Raw genomic sequence first — 19,557 nt, forward strand, 5'->3', positions numbered from 1 at the left:
ACCAAAGGAAGAATACCATAGAAATGTAAACCCTATAGGGTAGTGTGCAAGAAGATAAATAAATAAGTAAATATTCACATGAAATATTCACTTGTACTTTTGCATGCCCATTTTAAATGGAATAGCATAATATTATGTAAGAAATAGTGTTAGAGCTTATTTTTCTACATAGAAGGCATCTTCATTTGTATCCTCTGGAATCATTTTTTGAAGAGCATTGCCAGTTTCCTGATAAACCGAAATGATTATTTAGAAACCACACTTTCTCTAAGTATCCATGGGGAATCCATTCCAGACAGGTACCAAAATCTGCAGAACCTCAAGTACCATTGTCCCTAATGGCGGTGTGTGCATGTGGCTGGACTGCCATTAGGAACAGCCACTGTTGTCCTCAATGGCAGTGTGTGCATATAGCCATGCTGCTATTAAGGACAACAGGATGGTGGTTTACCTGAAGCCCCATTGTCCCTAATGGTAGCACCCCACTGCAATGAGGCCCCACTGTAATTTCCTTCATCCTCAAATTGGCTTATACACAAGGCTACGCCAGGTTTTTTAAAGCATAATTGTAGTGTATCTTAACATCTTTACCACAATAAGATAAAAACATACTGTGGCTGATTTCCAGATTCTAATTTGAAGCCAAGGTTTAGTGTTGGTTTAAATCCTTGTATTGTTTTTTTAATATTGTGAAACCACTCTTGAGTTCTGGGAAAAGAGCAGGATTAATAATAATAATAATAATAATAATAATAATAATAATAATTTTAACTGTGGTTTATAGTTATGTCTGAACTCAGAAACCTGGTTTATTGGTTTATTCTTGATGTTTTTCTGTACCAGGCTTCTTGCTATTCCATAGAGCTGTAGAACAAGAGCAGCTAAAAAGTGAGCCACTTCTCAAATCTTAACATTTCTCACTTGCTTTCCCTTCTTCCCCAGCAAGTCCTCATCTTTTCTCGGTCCTTATGGTAACACTTCTTTCCATTCCCAATGAACTATTGCCAGAATGCCTATACTTTATACTGATGTCATGTGGAAAGAAGAACATGGGTTAAAGATCCTATGTTAGAATGTTAAAAGCACAGCTTTAATCTAATTAAGATGCTTGACTTTAATATCTGCCTATTATAACATTGTAAATTCTCAAAGGAAACAATGGATTGATAAAAACCATTGATTACTGATTCTATTTCTTGGTTAAATATATTCCCACCTGTGTTGCTGGGTAAATGCAAGGCACTTAGCTGGCATCAGCTAGTTCATGGGTCCACACTGATTTGGATCACATGGTTTCTTTTGGCATTTTGAGAAAGTGTCCTGGTCATCATTACAAAATGGTTGCCATGGGTTGTGTGACAGATCAGAAAATGGCTGCTATCAGGTTGTTGCTAATTGGAAAATTAACAGATTTACATCGAAAACACCTATTTTACAGAAAGGAAAAATGCAAAAACCAACAGAACAGCAAGTGATGTGACTAAAAGCTGTGAAATGCTTTTGTTACATATAGTGCCTGAAATATGTAGAAGATATAATTTTATATCTAATAAATAAACAAATATATAATAAAATAAGTCACGTGTTGAGGAATCTTGAGTACAAAACAGAAATGAAAACTAACTTCCAAATATGGCACTGCATAGTTGCCTCCAAAAATGATTTTACATAAGACATGTACTACTCAAACACATACATGCACACGAACAGTCAAAATACATGGCACAAGCTCTATGAATAACTCACAAACACCCCACAAAGGCAACACAAACATCACATAAAAAGCCCTTTACATAGATACACCCAATAAAACTATATCCTCCACTCTCACAAACATACAAAATGCTGCACAAACATACTTGCAGAACTCCACAAATACATCCCTCAGAAAAACATTATTCACATGCAGAGACAAAACACACCCTCAAAAAAAGAAAGAGAGAGAAAGAGAGAGAGAGAAAGAAAGAAAGAAAGAAAGAAAGAAAGAAAGGCTTTGCACACAAATATATAGGCTCTCTGCCCCCAACTTGAAAAATACTCTCCAAGATCTTCAAACCTTATAAACTGCATAAATAAAACAGGTATTTACTGATAGTGGGGCACTGAAGATATCATTCAGGTATTGCCAGAAGAAGTGAAAGAAAGAAAACCAGAACCCAACCAAATAAACTACAGTATGATTACTTTGCTTTACAGACTCTGGCTTGTTCAACAAACCATGGTTAAAACATGGTTAAAACATTGGCTTAATGTTTTATATGAATGCAGCCATAATATGATTTATATACTTAATTGTGAGAGGCAATTAAAGTCATTTCTAATGTTGCCTTGACAAAAATGTCTCCTGTGTATCCTGCTTATTGCTTATAATACCCTCTTTTCTACCTCTCAAAAGTTTTGCCACGAGTGGAACGTTACCAAATGCAGAACATCCCTCATGAGGAGCACTTGAGAGGAATTTTCATGGATTTTGCATCTAGGCCCAGTACATGTTACCAAATACAAGGTGGGGGCATTTTTGGTCATATAAGTAATTCCACCATCACTAATAATTACATTGTTCAAGTGTGTTAAAATTGATCCAAAGCTGTTTTGGTGGAAGTGATTTGATGTATTTTTTAAATTCTTCCAAATGGAAGAGCTTAATATCCTAGCATATTTGTTTCAAAATAGCACAAAATACCTCTCTTGTGCTTACTTACACCCTGTCATTTGATTGAAGTACTTCATTTGGATTGATTGCAAGCTAAACTAAAAACAACATCAAGCAATTTTTTTCTCTTTTACGTTCTCCAGTAAAAGATGTCAAAACCAAACAAAGTTTTGCACTACTCATGAAACATAATGATACTTTGGCTCAAGCAGGTTCTAGGAGAACCTGCAGGTTCCCATTGAAAAACCATCAAATTTTAATTTTATTTTTTAATTTGAACCCCCCCCCCTTGCCTTTAATGGGGAAGCTTCTTTACAAACATTGTATGCCCTTGATGTTAGCTGATCATTATCACACTACACTGTTATAGTGCTATTATTTCACTTTAACTGCTATGGCTGCCTCTTGTGGTATTTTGGTCTTTGTAGTTTAGTAAAGTCAAAGGCTGCATCTGCACTGCAGAAAGAATCTGGTCTGAAAGCCAAAAGATACTTTAGGTGTCTCTAAGTTTAATATCACACTGTACTATTATAGCACTATTATTCTACTTTAACAGCTATGGCTGTCTCCTGTAGAATCCTGGGATTTGCCACTCAGGGAGGGGCATTTAAAATTCTCTAGGACTGCCTCTGCACTACAAAAAGAATCTGGTGTGATACCACTTTAACTGCCATGGCTCAACAAACTACAGTTCCCAGAATTCCATAGCTATGAGCCATGGCAGTTAAAGTGGTGTCACACCAGATTCTTTCTGTAGTGCAGAGGCAGTCCTAGAGAATTTTAAATGCCCCTCCTTAAGTGGCAAATCCCATGATTCCACAGGAGGCAGCCATAGCTGTTAAAGTAGAATAATAGTGCTATAATAGTACAGTGTGATATTGAATTTAGAGACACCTAAGGTATCTTTTGGTTTTCCTGTTCCTCTTAGCTGTAGATTAGAGAAGGCTCACAAAATGGCTGGATGTGATTATGCAATGATAGGTACCAATAGCAGTTATTAGAACATAGGATTTTATTACATGAGGCTCTTTTCCAGCAAAAAGTGTGTTGGTTGCAAAAATTGTTATGTAATCTGGATTGTTGTGTTTCCTATTGCATCGTAGGGAATCTTTCTGGAATTGCAACCTTCATTTGTGGTAAAAGCTTACCACATGCAGCATTTGGAACTGTCCACCCAGTACCTCATATCTCAGCCCCCTTTCCTAATTTGGCTCTGTTTTCCTGAAAGTCACCCTCACTTCCCCCTGCTCCCTACTTAGAATAATTTTACTTTAATGTAAGTCACAGAAACTCACACACATGCCTTCTGCACACAGAAATATAGTTGAAAAAGTCTTACATTTAAAAAACTGTTTATTCATTCCAGTCTTCTGCCTTTTTTTTCCTGAGGGGAACTGTGTACCTTTTCTCTTTTGGGGTGACCCAGAATGTGGTCAGGAGAGAGGCAGATTCTCTTGGAATGAATGCTTTAATTAAAAAAAAAAAAAACCAAACCAAGCAGCAAGGATTTTGAGATTTAGAGGAATTGGTTACCTTCATGAGGAACAAGCAAGGAACCCCAGTTAAGGGATCTGGTGTATATGGGGGTTCATAAGAAAAGACAGCATACCCCCCCCCCAAACCCACTAAAACTGTATGGTTTCTTTGTGAATTCTTTGGTCCTTGAACATCACTGTTTCTGCTTTTCCTATTAAAAACAAATGAAAGGAGAGCAAGAAGAGAGACCAATATTTCAAGATCGAAGGGAGATTGGCTAGTTGGCTTGATTTCCTTTCTTTTCTGTTAGGTATAGGTTAAGGAAAGGAAAGATGAGGGAAAGCCATTAGAACAAGGCGGAAGGAGAGGGACATGCACAAGAGAAAGATGTCCACCCATTCTCCTTCTCACCTGATCACCCAAGCCATTTCCAAAGCTCACCCACTGACCACCAATTCTGGCATTAAAGCAGAACTGAACTATTGCACAGGGAAGCCTGGCAGAACTGTAGCTGGAAAGGAGGTCATTCACTATTTCTTGCGATAATAAAAAGAAATGCTTACTAAATGGTTTCCCACAACAGAAGAGAAATGACATCCTGATATAAGCTCCAGCCAAGGACACTATTATGCTGAGGTAATTGTGATTTACCTGCCTTGTGTGATAAAGTCGATAAAATAATGAGCTAGATAGATGAACTATAACAGAGTAGAGACATTTCAGTTCTGTTGCCACATCAGAGGCCAGTAACATGTACTGCATTAGGCCAAACTACATTTTTAAACAACATGCTTAAGCTGGACAAGGAGAAGCAGCCACGTAGGTTGTGATCATGATTCTGTATTGAGTTCTTACTGACCTGCAAGCGCTGTATATGTTTAACACTGCAACCCCTAATTTCCACAAATTAGCAGAAATGAGTAATCTGAAACAGTCAAGCAGTTTCTAGAAACTATCTCATACAAATGAATTAAATTTTTACCATGTTTATTATATGGTATACCAATATAATACCATATAATACCAAATTATACCAATATTGTTTAAATTTAATTTGCTTTTTGAAAAATTTTATGTGCTAACTTCCAAAGATTAGAATGGTACCACTGTCCCTATTCCATTGTCCCTAGTTTGAAAATCTAAATGAAATTTTCAAGTAAAAAAACAGATCCTGCCTTAGTAATAATTGTTTTCATTCTTTCTCTCATTTTTAATTTTTATTGGAAGTATGTAAAAGTTGCACATTTTGTTTTAGCTCTCGTGCATCACCTATTTATTGTAAGAGAAGACTAAATCTGACACACATGGGCCTAAGTCATATTGTTAGTCCCAATTAGTCTAGAACAATTAAATCAATTGCATTTACTTTACACATTGACTCACCATTAAACAGTTGATTTGATAGGTTTACTCTAGTTTGGGCCAACCAATATGATACCAGCCACGGTATTATTTCTTAGTTATAACTTATTGCTAAGCAGCAGATGATATAGCAGATGGGTACTATAATTCAAAATGCCATTTAACATCTTTAAGAGAACATTTACAATGTTTGGGTAGTGTACAGAACATAGAATTTTATTTTATTTCACATGGTGTGGAAGAGTGTGAATATATTAAAGAAACTGATCATAAAAGCTTGAGAGGGTGAGATGCTGCTACTTGTCTTATGCATGCTCATCTTTACAACAAAGGAAAGATGAAAAACAGCATAAAAACAATTGATATGCAGCTTGTGTACCTTAAACAATCCTAGGATCCATCTATAAGGGCTCTATGCTGGTGATGATTCCTGTCCACTGTCTGCATAGGAAGGAAACCAGTCTGTTCAAGCCAATCCAGAACTTTCACTCTGCTCTCAACATAAAAATGACCAGGAGTGGCCAGAGGCATAACCAAGGGAACTACATGACACTATCTCCTGAAAACAACTGCAGATACACTTATGTTTTGCTGGTTCAAATCCTCCCATTAAGTGAAACATTAGACTTCCCCTGTTTGATCAATATGACAGAGACATAAAAAAGCACGTAATGTAGGCACAAACATGCAAACTTGCTTCTGAGGTACCAGTTCATATTTATAGAGGATCCGAACTCTTTTTCTTTTTTGGTAGGCATCATTTATTGACAAGAGTATGGGAAGTTTCACAGTGACTATATTCAAACCCAGAGATACCTGAAGACTTAATATTAAACAAAACCTTTCAAATTGACACTGACAGTTATCAGCATACAAAACACTTATTGTGTAGGTTTTGCTCGTAAGAAGAGGATAGAGTACTTTGTCCCTCACTTGCCAGATTCTAGATCTAGAACAACATGGAGGTTGTTGTAGCACATGCATGCAAGAGGCACTTGCCACTGGAGGAGATATTTTCTGTACAGAATGGTAAACTGTGGAGAGCTGCATGCTACAATCCCTGCTTGTTTGCTCTGTGCTTGGTGACATAGCTGATTGGGCACTATACTAGTTGCTCCAGGTGATATGCATGGTTGTGAAGAGTACTTTTGAATGCTGGAGATGTGTTTCTGTGGCTCGCCCACTGCAGGGGTCATGCGATAAGGATATCTGAGAAGGCAACTAAGATTATGGAAGGTATGTGCTATGCGCACCCTGCCCTCTGCTCATTGCAGCTGAAGGTTTGGGACAGGATACTGTCTTGGTCTTGACTTGTTAAGGAGGAGCCAGCACCACAGAGGGACCAAGACCTGTGTGACATCAAACTTCACAAGCACTCTTTTATGGCCTGGCCAGATTTGAAAAGCCATGTACTTGCTATTTCTTTTCTATAGAATTGAGTCTATAGGGTGGTGGAGAGCCTGCAAGTAAAAGGGATGCACAATTTGATGCCCATCCTCTTCTGCCACCTGAGGTGGGCACCACACTGTGTCTCATGGTGGAGTCCTCTTCCTCTTGTTAAAACCCTTTCTTGAAAGTAAACCTTCTCTTTTGCTACCAGCCCTTGTTTCTTGGTGCCAGTTACTTGTGTCTGGCTGTTTCCCCCCATCCTTTTGGTTGGTGAGCATGGTGTAGGTGCAGGTGAGACAAAGTAGAAGATGCTTTCACCAGAGTTAGGCCCTCCACATGTGTATTGCTCCCATTGGCCTGGCTATTCTCCAGCATTTTTCCTTGTTGGTCAGCTCCCTGCCAGTTAGGTTTTGTGTTCCAGGCAGGGTCCGGAACTGATCCCCCGCGTAAGGGGGGGATATACTGTACCTCCCATGCATGATTCCACTTCACTTCAGTCAGCATATTTGGGGTATTACAGCTGGTGTTTTTCTCTACAGGGGTGTTATGTATTGTATTCTGATGGTGCAGCAAGATGTCCTGCCAAATCAGAAACCACCTGCTGCTTATGGACTTGAAATATAGAATTGCTATACTCATTTTTAAAATAGACTTTTTTGAAGAAAAAAAAACATTAGAAAGTACCCTGTGACTAATTGTTTCTAATTTGAGATTCTGTGCAGTGTTTTGAAGAATTATATACTGTTATCTTTTTACGGTCTTTAGGCCTTCCTGAGTATCAGTGTGATTTCACTCAGTCTGATGGCACTACATATTTGCACTGAAAAATTCAGCCATTTCAATTCTATGAATTTCATCAGAATTAAATAATGTGGCATTTTAATGTGGCATTTTTCGAGACAGACTCAAAATAAAATATTTATTGAAAGTACTTGAGGCCTAGCAGCTTACTTGATTAACCTTTTTCTCCATGGGTGTTCATAATGAAATATAATTTTTATTGGAAGAGGTGTTCCAAAGAAGATGGCATGTGAAAGGTTTATCTGCTGTTCCTAGTAAACAGTGAGGTGGCTTTCCTGCTCTTAACAGTAATTTAATCGATATTGTGTGGTAGTGGTTTTATTTATTGAATGTGTAGGTTGCCAGCAAAGCATCTAAAGACAACATTTGGAAAAGAGTTCAAGATTCCTTGCCTATCCATTTCATTTAAAAAGATGCCAAAATAAATTGCTTTAGCATGAGAAAACATTACTCACTTAAAAAGATAATGCTGAGAAAAGTGGAAGGTAGTAGGAAAAGAAGACTACATCACATATGATGACTCAATAATGGAAGCCATGGCTCTGAGTTTGGAAGGCCTGAGAAGGCCTGTTAAAAACTGCCGCTCTTGGAGGTCTCTCATCCATAAGGTTGTCATAAGTCAAAGTCAACTTGATAGCAAATAAGAAGAGGAACAAGAAGAAGCAAATAAGCCTAAAAGCTGGAGGAGCTAAGGAAGCAAGAGTAGTGCTGTTCCTCTTGTACTGATGAAGGTCTGCTGGCAGCATTCTGTGTAAGTCATGTTAAGCTTCACTGGCATCTTAAGTTCACCTTCAGGGTTCTAGAAACAAGCCAGCAAAGGCATACTGGAAGTGGATATGATAATGCTGCATCTTAAGTCCATTTGTTTCCTCCAACCTAGCTCAGCTGCAGAGGGGACTATACCAGCCTTGGTGCTGACGCAGTAATGTTTTCCCCATTGTACTCAATGGGAAGACAATTTAAAAATTGATCTCTAAATACTTCTTGCCCCGACTATAGCAAAATGGCAACACAATGTATTTATCAGTGGTTCTGGCAGTGGCTCTTATCTTTTGCCCTACCTGTCCACCCGATTGCAGGTGTGATTCCTCTATAAATTTCCTTCTTCTCATTTTATCTTCAAGCCCAGTGATTGCAATCTGGTCACTGTCTTCAAAGGGCAGTCTGGTTACTTTATCTTCAGAGTGCAGTCTGGTCACTTCAACCTCAGTCACTGCAATCTGATGTCCAATACCATGCATGGGAAGTCTGATTTATCTGTAATATTTATGCAAGTCAGATGAGAATGCAAAGAACTCACCACTTGATCTCAAGATCAGAGAAATGATGAGGACCAGCTGGCTCATCTGTGCAAGAAGAGGGTCAGCTGGAAAGGCCAGAACCTACAGTAGAAAGAGCCAATGTGAAACAGCACTGGTTACTAGGTAAAAATCCTATGTAATTGAGAGGAAAGGGAGAGGTGATTTCTCAATGAAGTGGGAGGAAGGACATCAGAAATGAGAGAAGGTTTAAGCCCAGGTATGAAGAAGACATATTATGAGGTATAGTTTTAGAGCAGTACCCAAAGATCAATAGATTAAATATTAATACACTGATACATTGGAGTAACCAGAGGTATGATGTCATATTTACCACTATGTTCTGTGTATCTGATACTTAATTTACAGAAAGTTGTAGGATTGTGATGGGCTATATAAACGTATATAAATTCCCATAGATGGGAATATTCTGGACTACAACTCCCAGAATACCTCACTATTGGTTATGTTGTTGGAATCCAGTAAATTTTAGAAGATTACACAATTCTCAACCCTGATTTAGATCTTTCTTATAGAGATTACTCCCACTCCTAAATCAGCCACATACAGATTTTCAGTGCCCAGGATCCAAAGAACTACATAACTACTTTCACATGCACAACTGCAGTTTGGACATAGTCTCATAATACTAGACTATGGTAATAGTGCCCTAATTTTCTAAGAGAATAGAATGACTTGTTTTACAATGAACCATACAGTATTTTACTTCTGGGCTTCTTGCTGAGATTTCTTCCTTAAATATCTTGCTGCAGCTCCCTCTATTGATTGGTCTGTGCATTTGGTATAAAAATAGCAAATCATTGGTGAAATTGAGAAAATTATCCAAAGAAGCTTGTAAAATGACATGTGGATCTGACGCTCAAAGAAGCAGCCAAAATAAATAAATAAAATAATTTTAAAAAATCTTAAAAGTCTCTTTAGACATATTCAAATTCTTCTGAGTTCTGACCAGTAAGGGAAAGGCTAAAATGAAGTTGATCTTACTGTCAGGAAGATCTTGTGCAAGTTATACACTCTTAGCTTCCCAAAACCCCATGTTGCCTTAGAGTCTCCTTAGGGGTGCCACACATTGGACTGTTTTCTGCTGGGAAATGATAAACCCAGGTTATTTTTAATGCATGGGTTTTTTAAATTATGCATACTTAAAAAAATAAGTTTGGCCAAGTTGCAAGAGTGTGGGGGAAGATTCTTGCTTTTGGAGAATGCAGTTTATCTGCAGAAGGGGACTAGCATCGTGTAATCTGAGGGTTTTCATGTATTGATATCATCGTACAGACAGAACATTGAAATGAGTGAGGCAACTTCTGTCTGCACATTGGATCCACCAACTATCTACCAGAGCAGATGGATAATGATAACAATCAGGCAAGAATTTTGCATTCTGTTATCTAATTGATTGTTTCACACTGCTCTGAAATGGAAAGAGTGCTTATAGAAGCTAGCGTACTCTTTTGTGTCCATTTCATTTTCTATTTATTAGTGTTACTTTATTTTATCTTGACTTCAGTTTTAACATATCATGTCTCTGCCTGTGTCTCATCATTATTTTAGATCTGCCAAGTTTCATACACTCATTCAATTAAACCACTGAGTATTACCTGCGTGTATAATCATTCCAGCTGTGGTACAAGTCCTTGTGAAAAACATTTCAAAACTAGAACTTTTTTTTTATTACACATGATTTAACTGATTAACAGATCAGCTAGTTAAACATACTTTTACCTCTTGGTGCCACTGCTTTGTGCTTAATCTTCTAGTCTGGCTAAGTTTCCTAGTACTACAGATAAGACTGAGACCATGCATTTCATGCTGAGCAATATAATTTAATAGGTGTAATGCCTCAGATCCATTGCTATGCCTCTCATATTAATTTCTAAATCTTAATCTTGAATTTTATAAAATAGGTTCACTTTATTAAAACCATTTATTTTACTGACACTATGTACTCTCTCTGTCAGAGGTTGTTAAATAAAATAGCTGGGATGGATTGATGTAAAGAATACATGCCTAACTGTCAGGTATTATTTCCAACCATTAATACTAACAGTTGTGATCTCACTAACAGGTAGAATAGCTCAAAGTTAAAAAATGCATTCATCTTGAAGTTGTCATTACAGGTTCCAGCTGAAGCCTAATTCTTAAGTTTTTTAAAAGTGTGGTCACCACTTGAAAATGAACCTACATGTGGCACATTGTGAAAGTCAAATCGTCACATGGTTGCAATGGTTTCAGTAATACTGGAGCAATCGCTGGCATGCTGATATAGAGTATTATGCATGTAACACATTGGTCACTGTGCTGCCTCCACAGATTTCTGTTATTTAAGTGTCTTTAGTGTCACTTTAGTGTCCAGTTTTGATTTTCTGAACTTTGTTGAAAATATTGTTTATATTGATACTGTTAGTTCTCATCCATTGAGCTATTCAAAAGTTGTTTATCAAAATTAATGCAAGTGTAACATGGATATTCACTATGTAACATATGACAGCAGCTTTTGGTTGTGCCTCTTAATCTCTTGATCATTTAGTAATTTTATACAACTTTGAATGTGTCCAACAAATTATGCCTCACTTCAGACATTTGTCATGTGGAATGGTATCAGAATTAATGTGCTGATAAGAGCTGTTTTTTCCTGAAGTCATGTAAATGCAGTATATGCCACATTTTAATATGAGCACTTACATTCTTACTACTAAATGTTGTTTCTGTGTAATGTGCAATTTAGGGAATGCATTTTTAAAAAAACCCTTTCTGTTCTTCTATGTCTGCTACTTTACTAACCTGTTGGCTGGATTATCAGTAGATTTAGTGAGGAATGATTTAAAACTATGTATCTGCACAAACGTTAGCACATTCTTCTAAAAATCATTTTTGGCAAAGTACAGAGCAAAATTATTATTCTTTATATTCATTCAATTATATTTACTATTAAATAACCATTAGTTTGCATCTCTGATTGAAAAGGAAACTGAATCTATTGCAAATGAATTATATTTTAACTGCCAGTTGCTTGCTTCTTTGCTTCTAAGCAAGGCATATCATTTTTATCTATGGAGTCTCTAATAGGATTGTTACTAGCTGGAAAAATACACAGTTCAGGATGCCTGATTAGATCAAGAGTGCATCTGATCAACCACTGTGCTTCCAACAGTGGTCAGCCAAATGCCTCAAAGAGGTGCACACTCTTGCCCACCCTTTGGGCATGAAGGCAACAGGTCTCCTTGATCATTTGTCTTGAAGATCCAGATATAGGCCCAAAGCAGACAGGCAGGACTGCATGTGTCCTAACCCAGGACAGTTCCTGGACTGGGGTGTTTACAACTGGATGTTTACACACTCTATGGCCGCCATGCCACAGACCTGCTACCACCAGACTTTCCTCCATTGTCACATCTGTTGAGAAGACTCTCATTCCAGCCAATAAGGGTGGAAACGGGGCACCTGGCTGCACCTATGTGGCTATGCATCCCCTTCCAACATCACAGGGCATGACGGGTCTTTTCAGCGGACACAATGACAGAGGCAGTTACAGGATGCATGAGGTCATCCAGTCTGCCATCAGTCACCATGGAGTCTTCTAGAAACAACACAGCACACAGCTGGTCTTTTTGGACAGGTTTAAGACCCTTTGGGACAGGATTGAGCCGGATCCACATTTAGTATGAGTTATCCTGGCCCAGGGCTGATGCACAGGACAACATGAGGCCAGGGGGAGCACTATGTAAAGGCTCATAGACATCCAGACATCATCATCATCATCATCATCATCATCATCATCATCATCATCATCATCATCATCCTTTATTTAGAAAGCGCTGTAAATTTACACAGCGCTGTACATACAATCTTTTTAATTAGACAGTTCCCTGCCCTCAGGCTTACAATCTAAAAAGACACGACACATGCCTCTAAGCATGTAAGTTCCATCTCAACACTGTTGACTATGATTATGTCTCATGCTCCCTTTAAAGCATCTAGGCCAATGAACATTTCTACAGCTCAGGTCAATAAATACTTTAAATTAATGTTACATGAAGAACTCACTTCTTATGTCTGACCCAAATTTACTTGGAATGTGAAGGAAGATACATATGCAGAAGGTGTGGAAGGTGAAGGAGGATACATACAAAAAAAGGATATATGTTATTAATTGGTTCCTGGTCAGGAATTTAAACAAATTCTAAACTTTGAACACTTTTATTAGTGTAACTGGTGTCGGAAGAAGAACACCTTACTTGCATAAAATGGTTGTTGAAAATGAAGGCAGAAAAGCTAGTATGGTTGTGACTGACATAGCATAGCTAGCATATTGAATAACAGGATAACACCTATTTCCTATTTATTTTCAAACAGATAAAATAATTATAAATTATGACATTCTTGCAAACAAGCTAGTGAAATGTGGGCTAGACAACATAACTGTTACATGGATTTGTAATTGGTTGACTGCCGAACCCAAAGGGTGCTCAACAATGGCTCTTTTTCATCCTGGAGAGAAGTGACCAGTGGGGTCCCACAGGGCTCTGTCCTGGGCCCAGTGCTATTCAACATCTTTATCAATGACTTGGATGACAGAATTGGGAGCATACTTATCAAATTTGCAGATGACACCAAATTAAGAAGAGTAGCTAATACCCCAGAGGACAGGCTCAAAATTCAAAATGACTTGAATAAACTAGAAAGTTGGGCCAGAGCTAACAAAATGAACTTCAACGGGGAGAAATGTATGGTACTGCACTTAGGGCGGAAAAATAAAATGCACAGATATAGGATGGGGGACACCTGGCTGAAGGAGACTACATGTGAAAGGGATCTGGGAGTCCAAGTAGACCACAAGTTGAACATAAGTCAACAGTGCGATGCGGCAGCTAACAAGGTCAATGCGATTTTAGGCTGCATCAGTAAAAGTATAGTATGTAGATCAAGGGAAGTAATAGTGCCACTCTATTCTGCTTTGGTCAGGCCCCACCTGGAATATTGTGTCCACTTCTGGGCACCACAATTTAAAAAGGATGTAGAAAAACTGGAACGTGTCCAAAGGAGGGTGACTAAAATGGTGGAAGGTCTGGAAACCATGTCCTATGAGGAACGACTTAAGGAGCTGGGGATGTTTAGCCTGGAGAAGAGATGGTTAAGAGGCGATATGATAGCCCTGTTTAAATACTTGAAGGGATGTCATACTGAAGAGGGAGCTGACATGTTTTCAGCTGTTCCAGAGACTAGGACCCAGAGCAATGGATGCAGGCTACAGGAAAAGAGATTCCACCTCAACTTTATAAATATATTGTATATATAGTATTTTTTTTAAAGGTTGTACGCCGCTTTGATTGTGGTAACAGAAAGCGGGATATATTATTATTATTATTATTATTATTATTATTATTTAGGAAGAACTTCCTAACAGTAAGGGCTGTTTAACAGTGGAACACACTCCCTTGGAGTGTAGTGGAGTCTCCTTCCTTGGAGGTCTTTAAGCAGAGGCTGGATGGCCATCTGTTGGGGATGCTTTGATTGAGAGTTCCTGCATGACAGGGGGTTGGACTGGGTGGCCCTTGCAGTCTCTTCCAACCCTATGATTCTTTTATGATTCTATGGTGCTTTATAGACCGCCCAAAAGGGCGGTCTGCTGGTGCTGGTGTTTGCTATGCAAAGGAGCCGCAGCGGACAAACTGCGCGACTCCTCCTAGCAGCAAAAAGAAGCCGCAAAAAGCGGCTTCTTTTTGCGGCACCATTATGACACCGGAAAGCGCCATTGGTGCACTTGCGGCATCATAATGGCGCCAAGACATGCAAACGCTAAGCTTTCGCTATGTCAAGATGGCGGCACCCATGTAGAATGGGCGCCGCCATTTTGTACGTGCTCTGCGTGTACTAGGGTTAGGGGCGTCCGGAAAGGACGCCCCTTTCTAACCTTAGTACACGCCGAGCACGTACTTTTTGCCTGTGCGGAATGGGCCTAAGATTCTATAAAAATAACTCATTTGTGATCTAGCCGTATTAGTCTGGAATATCAGTATGCAAAGGGATCTTTTAGCACCTTTGAGATTTAACTGTTTGACTTAACTGTTTGAAAGAAGTTGTAGCATAAGCTTTTGTAGATTTGGTCTCCGTTCTCAGGTGCATGGACGTAGAGTAAGTAGACCAAATCTATGAAAGCTCAATTTATTTCACACAGTTAATCTCAAATTACAGGATGCTTTTGCATAATTTATGTTCTGTTCACAGTCCTTTTATGCCTATGTGAAGATAGGATTTTTGCCTCAAACTAGATAACTTTGTACTGAAACTTAGATTTAATGACCTTTGCCATTTTCTTCCCCATTCTCTCAGAGAACTCCCTTGATGTTCCTAAGGTTCCTTGGAGGAAACGTCTCTCTCTGATTATTCTGGTTTCCCATGAGTTTAGTAAACTAGGTCTGATGGGTATATAGTTCCTCAAGCTTTACCACTGAGATTAAATCAATCTAAACACAGAAAAATTTGCACAGAATTAATTGCCAGCACTGACATCACCTATGGGACTAAAGAGCAATAATACTATTATGTATAAATGTATATGTGTGATTGGATTAGTTGCGATATCTTAAGTGCTAACTTCTAAACTCTAATTGCTCAGCTCTCCTAGAAACCTATTTTACACTTGAGTGAAAACACAAAGGCATAAATGTAGTTTGGGTGAAAAGACAAAAGCATTAATGTAGGGCAGAGGGAGGCAACCTGCTCTTTGCAAAATGTTACTGGACTGCAACTCCCATCATCCTCCATCATTATTTATGGTAGCTAGGGCTGAAGGAAGATGCAGTTCAGCGTCTTCCTGGAAGACTGCAGGTTGTAGAGTGGGAGAGGATGTCATATCCCCTCTAGATCAAAATAGGTTATTTAACCACATTAGGTTTCTCAGCAAACAGATAAACCATGGAACTGCAGACAGTGAAATAGAAAAGAGTATATGGGTTCCAATTACTTATATATGACCTACATCGATGCTTCTTAATCTATGTGAGGTTAGGGACCAGCAGGTTTTTATTTTGTTTTTGCTTTTTGTACCATATTTGCCCTCTTTGGATGTAATTGTAGATTTCTTTCCTCAAAATTCCAGGTATCAGCACCAGTTTATGGACCATCTTTTTGAGTAGCAGTGCCCCAGATAGTTTAATTGTTAGATTATCACTTACCTGACTGCAAAAGACCTATTATTTACTTAATTATTTACAAGAAGAAGTCCTAGTACCTGGAAAGCCTTTTTGTTATCACAAAATAGGTGTTTGTTGTCCCCAGTGCTCCTACTCCAATAAGACACCCCAAACTATCTAAACGACGTTATTTGCTGCTGCAAAGAGGTATTGGGTTAAAACCGCAAAGCAGACACAAAAGAAAAGGACCAGCACCTAGACGTTTATACATTGGATTTGAACATTAGACTACAACTCTGAAGATAGGGTTTGATTCCTTGTTTGGCCATGGAAACCCACTGGGTGACCCTGGACAAGTCACACACTGTCAGGCCCAGAAAACCCTGTTCACCGTAGGGTTGCCATAAATTGGAACCACTTGAAAGTCCACAACAATTTGGAGATTATGAAGCACTCTCTCAACATTGCTGCTTCATGATTAATATGCAGGTCACATTTCTTGAACATGTATACTAAACAGGTTAAATACATATATTCCATAATAATCAGTTATTTGATTCTTTTTGCTTCATTAGCATTTACCTGGAGCTCTTTACCTGGAGTGTGGTTTTTTTACTATTATAATGAGGGGTATTATGCTTCTAATTAAGATCAGTGAAGAGGAGGAAAAACTAACCAGGGCCCTCTAAAACAAAACAAGACTTTAAGAAAGAGAATAAACTAAGAAGATTGTCTGGATTATGGGATGGGAATATGAGAGGCACAGAGAAATTGAGAGAGACTAAAAGCGAGAGAGAGATTGAGAGAGAGATTTCAGATACTGTAAATCTAGCTAGGAATTAAGGCATCAGTAATTTCCTTTTGAGGGGGACCTATGGAAGACATGACAGTGATTTCAGCAGTGTTCCATTAGGGAAAATGAGAGGATGGGTATATAGAATCCCAGAATTTGTAATTTATTGAGAAAGACTCCAGGAATTCCATGTAGTGGGTACACATAGTGTATACGCACATACTGTACACATACACACATCTTGGCAGGGTTGTTGTGCAGATAGCTTGGTAACATACAGTTCTTTGTCTTTATTAATTTTCAGACACCTGACGTTTCTTTAATTCATTTTGACATCTTATCAGACTAAGATGACTATTGGCAGTAAATGCTGTTATCTCCAGGTTGGATTTAACAAGGATATCTGTAGGTCTTGCAGTGTGTGGTTAAAATGCTTTTTGAAATTCCGTGTATATAGTTTAATTGATTTTTGGAGACATTTGGACAGGTGGTTCAATATGCTCCAAACTTGTGGCATATTTGACAAGGGACTGGATATGAAATTTTAAATACACTCACACACATACTCTTTATTTCCAATACTCCCTTATTTGTTCAGTGGAAAAAAATAGAAGAACACAATGACATCAGAGGGAACTTTGAAAACTTAAGGTACAGTATTTGCTTCCGTGTGTGTGTGTGTGTGTGTTGGCACATTTTGATTTTTAATGGGCCTTCATATAAGATATACTGTAAAGGAAGTTATCTTTTTAAAGTTCCTTCTTGCTGACATCAAAAATAAATGTGCATCCATCTTGATGCGATAAACCTTTCAAGGATCGTTTTAAAGGTTCTGTAATCTGTATGTATGCCTGTATTGTGGTCAAAAGAGCTAGGAAAGCACCTAGAAGCCATTTATAAATAATAGGATTGAAACAAAACCTTATGTGATTGGACATATTTTTTTGCTGAGTTGCTTTATGTTGTTGTGCCAGATCCAAACCAATGTAGAATAGGATATCAGTGAAAAAAGTCTATGCATATTCACCTGAGTTTTTAAATTGCTTGCACACTATCTAAGTGGGAGGTTGATAATATATAAGACAACAGCATTAAGAATGATGTCTATAATTATTTATAATATAAAAACCCTATCTTTTCTTATTTTTGCTTTACTTTTATATTGCTAAGCCTTCTAAAATATTAATATTTCATGTATCTTCCAAGAGTTGAAAGCACAGAAGCACCCAAACCTTAAAGTTAGGGACCCCCTCTCCCAGTTTTAATTAATAGTCCTTATAATTTTTTTCTATAAAATTCTGCAATATAGTTTCATAATAAGTATTCATGGGAGAAATGAAATTTGCTCAAGACTACATCCTAGCTTTTTGTTAACAAAAAACATCTACAAACCAACTGATCTATGTGTTTCACATTATTTATTTTACAAAGGCTGTAGATCTTAGGATAAAAACCCAGTTTGCAACTATGAATTAGAATAACTCGCTTTTATTTTTGCCTCACTGTTCCTATACCTGGAAATACAGTATCTCTGTCCTCCTTCCTTTGTGTTCAGCAGTACGTCACTGCACTCAGTTGATAAAATACCTCCATTTATTTATTTATCTTTAAAAACAATCTATCTTACCTTTCTGCACAGTGCTGAAGGTGGTTAACTATATAATCATAACATACCCAGGCCTATCCATGTTGACCATGTAGAAAAGTACAATAACATGCAAAATCCACAAAATAGTGATAGCTTAATGGGACCAACCAAAATGCACTTTGCAAGCTTTTGAAGCTCCACTGCTTCTTTATTAGGCAAAGATGTTAAAAATCATACAGGAGGGGGGGGGGAATTAAGTCGATGTTAGTCCCAAGCCTGCATTTTGTCAAAATGTGATTGTTCTCAGTTCAGGGGGTACTGGAGGGAAATTCTTGCAGGCAGGACCTCCTCCTTCTGGCCATATGGGTACACAAGGCAAGACAAAAAGAGATGCTCCTGTTGAGATCAAAGGTGCCTCCATCCTTTGTGAAGCTACAGGCTCCTTTGTTATGCAGAGAATACTGAATTTCTAAAGAAGTCCTCCATGCTTTTTGCATAGGATATATTTTAGGTTCTGTTTTGGTAAACCATGCCAAATATAATCCAAATTTATTTAGAAAAATGTCCTCCCCAAGGTCATAAATACACTGTCTTTACCTTGCCAGCAAATGTAACTTGCAAACATATATAGTATGTGCCACAGGAGGGCAGTGCAGACCTCCAAGGAAGACTAAAGAATGCCATTAAAACTTGATATGAGGGCTTATTCAGAAAGTCCCTGGAAATATCAAGACTTTCCTGTTCTTTTTGTTTTAATTTTATCTCCATAGTCATAGTTTTGCATCCACCCCCTCCCCCCCTTTTTAATTATACCAGGTTTCTTTCACTATCACCACCCTTGTGTTCTTCCTTCTCCCTCTCTCACTGATCAAGTGTGATGTCCAGACTCAGGCAAGTGATTTTTATTAGTTTCACCAACCCTCTGTAATGATTATTCAGGAGTTATAATCAAAGTGTACAAGTGCTTTAGCAATATCACACATTAGGATCATTTTCTTTTATTTCTCGCATTCCTCTTCCCCCACTCTTGATTTCTGTTGGGA

General features: G+C 38.2%; 1 protein-coding gene across 17 annotated transcripts in view; it reads left to right on the forward strand.

The window, feature by feature from the left end:
- BICD1 (BICD cargo adaptor 1) overlaps positions 1-19,557 on the forward strand; it is a 212,060-nt gene that overhangs the window by 95,959 nt on the left and 96,544 nt on the right. For 5 of the 17 annotated variants that reach the window (XR_016281495.1, XR_016281492.1, XR_016281494.1 and 2 more), the window contains one exon: positions 2,396-2,506. The exons of 7 other annotated variants lie outside the window; for them this stretch is intronic. Coding sequence is in view for 5 of the 10 variants with exons in the window: in XM_089527838.1 (XP_089383964.1) it covers positions 2,396-2,506 (111 nt within the window). In the remaining 5 variants the exon portion in view is untranslated. Of the gene's footprint in view, positions 1-2,395; positions 2,507-5,885; positions 6,397-19,557 lie in introns of those variants that run through there. 5 more of the 17 variants (XR_016281493.1, XR_016281496.1, XM_089527837.1 and 2 more) reach the window with 4 other exon arrangements.

The sequence above is a fragment of the Sceloporus occidentalis genome, unplaced genomic scaffold (genome assembly GCF_023333645.1).
Source record: "Sceloporus occidentalis isolate IW3139 unplaced genomic scaffold, rSceOcc1.0.p SCAF_5, whole genome shotgun sequence".
Taxonomy (NCBI): domain Eukaryota; kingdom Metazoa; phylum Chordata; class Lepidosauria; order Squamata; family Phrynosomatidae; genus Sceloporus; species Sceloporus occidentalis.